At 69.8% G+C, this 2,438-nt stretch overlaps 1 protein-coding gene across 1 annotated transcript in view; it reads left to right on the top strand.

Annotated features, from left to right (window-relative positions):
- Positions 1-2,438, top strand: part of APBA2 (amyloid beta precursor protein binding family A member 2) — a gene marked incomplete at its 5' end in the record, with an annotated part of 39,121 nt that overhangs the window by 20,004 nt on the left and 16,679 nt on the right. The window contains 2 exon segments of the mRNA XM_023525411.1: positions 542-754; positions 1,947-2,066. Of these exon segments, the coding sequence (XP_023381179.1) occupies positions 542-754; positions 1,947-2,066 (333 nt within the window).

The following is a 2,438-nucleotide window of genomic DNA, read 5'->3' as shown; positions in this document are numbered from 1 at the left end:
CGCTCTGCCCGGGGGTCTCGGAGCTGCCAGAGGAAGAGGCCTTCTCGGGGGTCTTGGGAAACTCTAAGGGACAGCCTCTGCCCCGAGTGACAACGGACGAGTGGACGAGTGTTGAGTGGTCCTGACTCTGTCGGAGGAGGGAAGGAACGAGTGGCCGAGTAGATGGGTCACGGACGTGCTGAGGGCCAGACTGCTTGTTAAAGGAGTGAGCTGGCCACTTGTCGAGCAACCGAGCAACCTGGCTGTCTGCTGCGCGAACGGCCGGCGGCTTTCTGAGAGAGTGACCCTCGAGGCGACAGAGAGCAGGAGGTGTTTTCTGGATGAGAGCAAAGGCCGGGGTCCGGGTTTGTGGCCTGGAGTCCAAGAACACCCCTCTGGCCTCCGGGGGCTCGGGGGACAGAGCTCACAGGGAGCCAGGACACTGGAGCCGAGCTCGGGGCGGGGAGTGGACGCTGGCCTGGAGGTCTGAGCTCCCGGCCCCCGGGAGGGCTGGGGAGCGGGGCGGGGGTCGGGGCGCCTGCCACCTGCCGCCTCCCTGCAGCTGCAGCTGGAGAAGCACAAGGGCGAGATCCTGGGCGTGGTTGTCGTGGAGTCCGGCTGGGGCTCCATCCTGCCCACCGTGATCCTGGCCAACATGATGAACGGGGGGCCGGCCGCGCGCTCCGGGAAGCTGAGCATCGGGGACCAGATCACCTCGGTCAACGGCACGAGCCTGGTGGGGCTGCCGCTCGCCACCTGCCAGAGCATCATCAAGGTGCGTCCCCCGTCCCCCCCGGCTTTGTCCCAGCTGCTTTTCCGTCCCCACGTGACCTGGAGCCTGAGTCGGGAGACCCGCCCGAGCCGGTGCCACACCGCCGAGGTCCCCGCGGGGCCCGGACTGCCCCGGTGGGGAGGCCACGCACACTGACCCCAGGCGGGGGCCGGGCACTGTGGGTGGACGGCGACCGACTCGTCCGGTTTGCCCGGGACCCCCCAGGTTAGCGCTGAGAGGCCACTTCCTGGGTGAATGGGGAGGGGGGGTTCACCTTAGTGGCCCCGGGAGGCAGGTCTTAAGCAAGGGAGGCCACATTGACCACCTGCCCTGTGAGTTCGCAGCTTTGGGCCTCTGGAGGCGGACAGGCGGACCGGGGCCTTCCCCGCTGGCCTGGGCAGGACACAGACAGGCTCCCTGGGGGCCTTGGGCGGCAGGGCCTTACCCCGCTGTGTGGTCTGCCCAGGCGTCACCGCGCAGACACACACCCATGCGGCAGCGCCCTCGGTCGGTGGCTCCGGAAGCTCCGTGTGCCTTGAGCCTCTCTCCACGGGCTGTAGTTCAGGGTGCCCGGGCGCTGGGCTCGGAGGGGGCTGTGCGTGCGTGGGGAGTCCGCCATCTCCCCCGGCTCGTGACTGGCCGGAGAAGCGAGCCGCAGTGGCAGCCGTGGTGAGGTGTGGCCTCCCTCCGGCCTGCCCACCCGGCGAGCCCTGGAACCTTGGCCTGGGCCGCCCTGGACTCCAGTGGACACCGGAGCCTCCTGCTCACAGATTCCCATCGAACCAGCCATTCCCTGTGCCCGCCTCCCCATCGGCACGAGGCGGTTTGGGGGGATGTTCTGAAAGGTGTCTGCGCCGCCCTTCCAGACGGGGTGACCTCCTGCCTGCACACCGAGGGCCCCTCCCGGGACCCGCCCGGGTGACCCTGGTGCCGCTGTTGCCCGTGCAGCGTCACAGCCTGGCCCCTGGCTCTGGGCAGTGGCTTTCGCTCGGCTCAGAGGGTGCACGGGAGCACAGCGGGCCACGCGCCCACTGCCGTCTGGGGTGCCCTGTGTGCAGGTCGGTGGGGGAGGCCTTCACCCCAGCAGAGGGAAGGGAGGCCCCGAGGTGACCGCCGCTCCCCGCCCCTTCCCGGCCCCCGCGCCCCGCCCTGCCAGGCTCCACTCACCTGTGACGCCTGTCGCCCTGCCCTGCAGGGTCTGAAGCACCAGACGCAGGTGAAGCTGAACATCGTCAGCTGTCCCCCGGTCACCACAGTGCTCATCAAGCGGCCGGACCTCAAGTACCAGCTGGGCTTCAGCGTGCAGAGCGGAATTGTGAGTCCAGCCCACCCCTGGCCGCCCCCGCTGCAGGGAGCCGGGCCGGCAGCTGTCCGGGGGCGGGCCGGGCGTGGACAGGGCTCCCCATGCCCTGCCCGGCCCCCAACCCTCTGGGGGTTGCTCTGGAGGGGACGCGGGGCTTCCCTAGCCTCTGTGGCACGGACGCACACGGCCCCGGGCAGCGTCAGACTCACTGTGCTCAGCCGACAGACGTCCCCTCGTTCATTCGTTCATTCGGGGCCAAGCCCCGAGGAGGCGGGAGGGCTTCCCGGGGGAGGCGACGCGGGGCTCGAGTGAGTGTCGGTCTGCCCCAGAGCTGCGCCTGGTCCCCAGGCCAGCATTCTTCTCTTTGACCACTGGCGTTTGGCC

The sequence above is a fragment of the Pteropus vampyrus genome, unplaced genomic scaffold, assembly GCF_000151845.1.
Source record: "Pteropus vampyrus isolate Shadow unplaced genomic scaffold, Pvam_2.0 Scaffold555, whole genome shotgun sequence".
Lineage (NCBI taxonomy): Eukaryota > Metazoa > Chordata > Mammalia > Chiroptera > Pteropodidae > Pteropus > Pteropus vampyrus.
The sequence above is the reverse complement of the archived record's forward strand: the minus strand, read 5'-3'. Positions and strand labels throughout refer to the sequence as shown.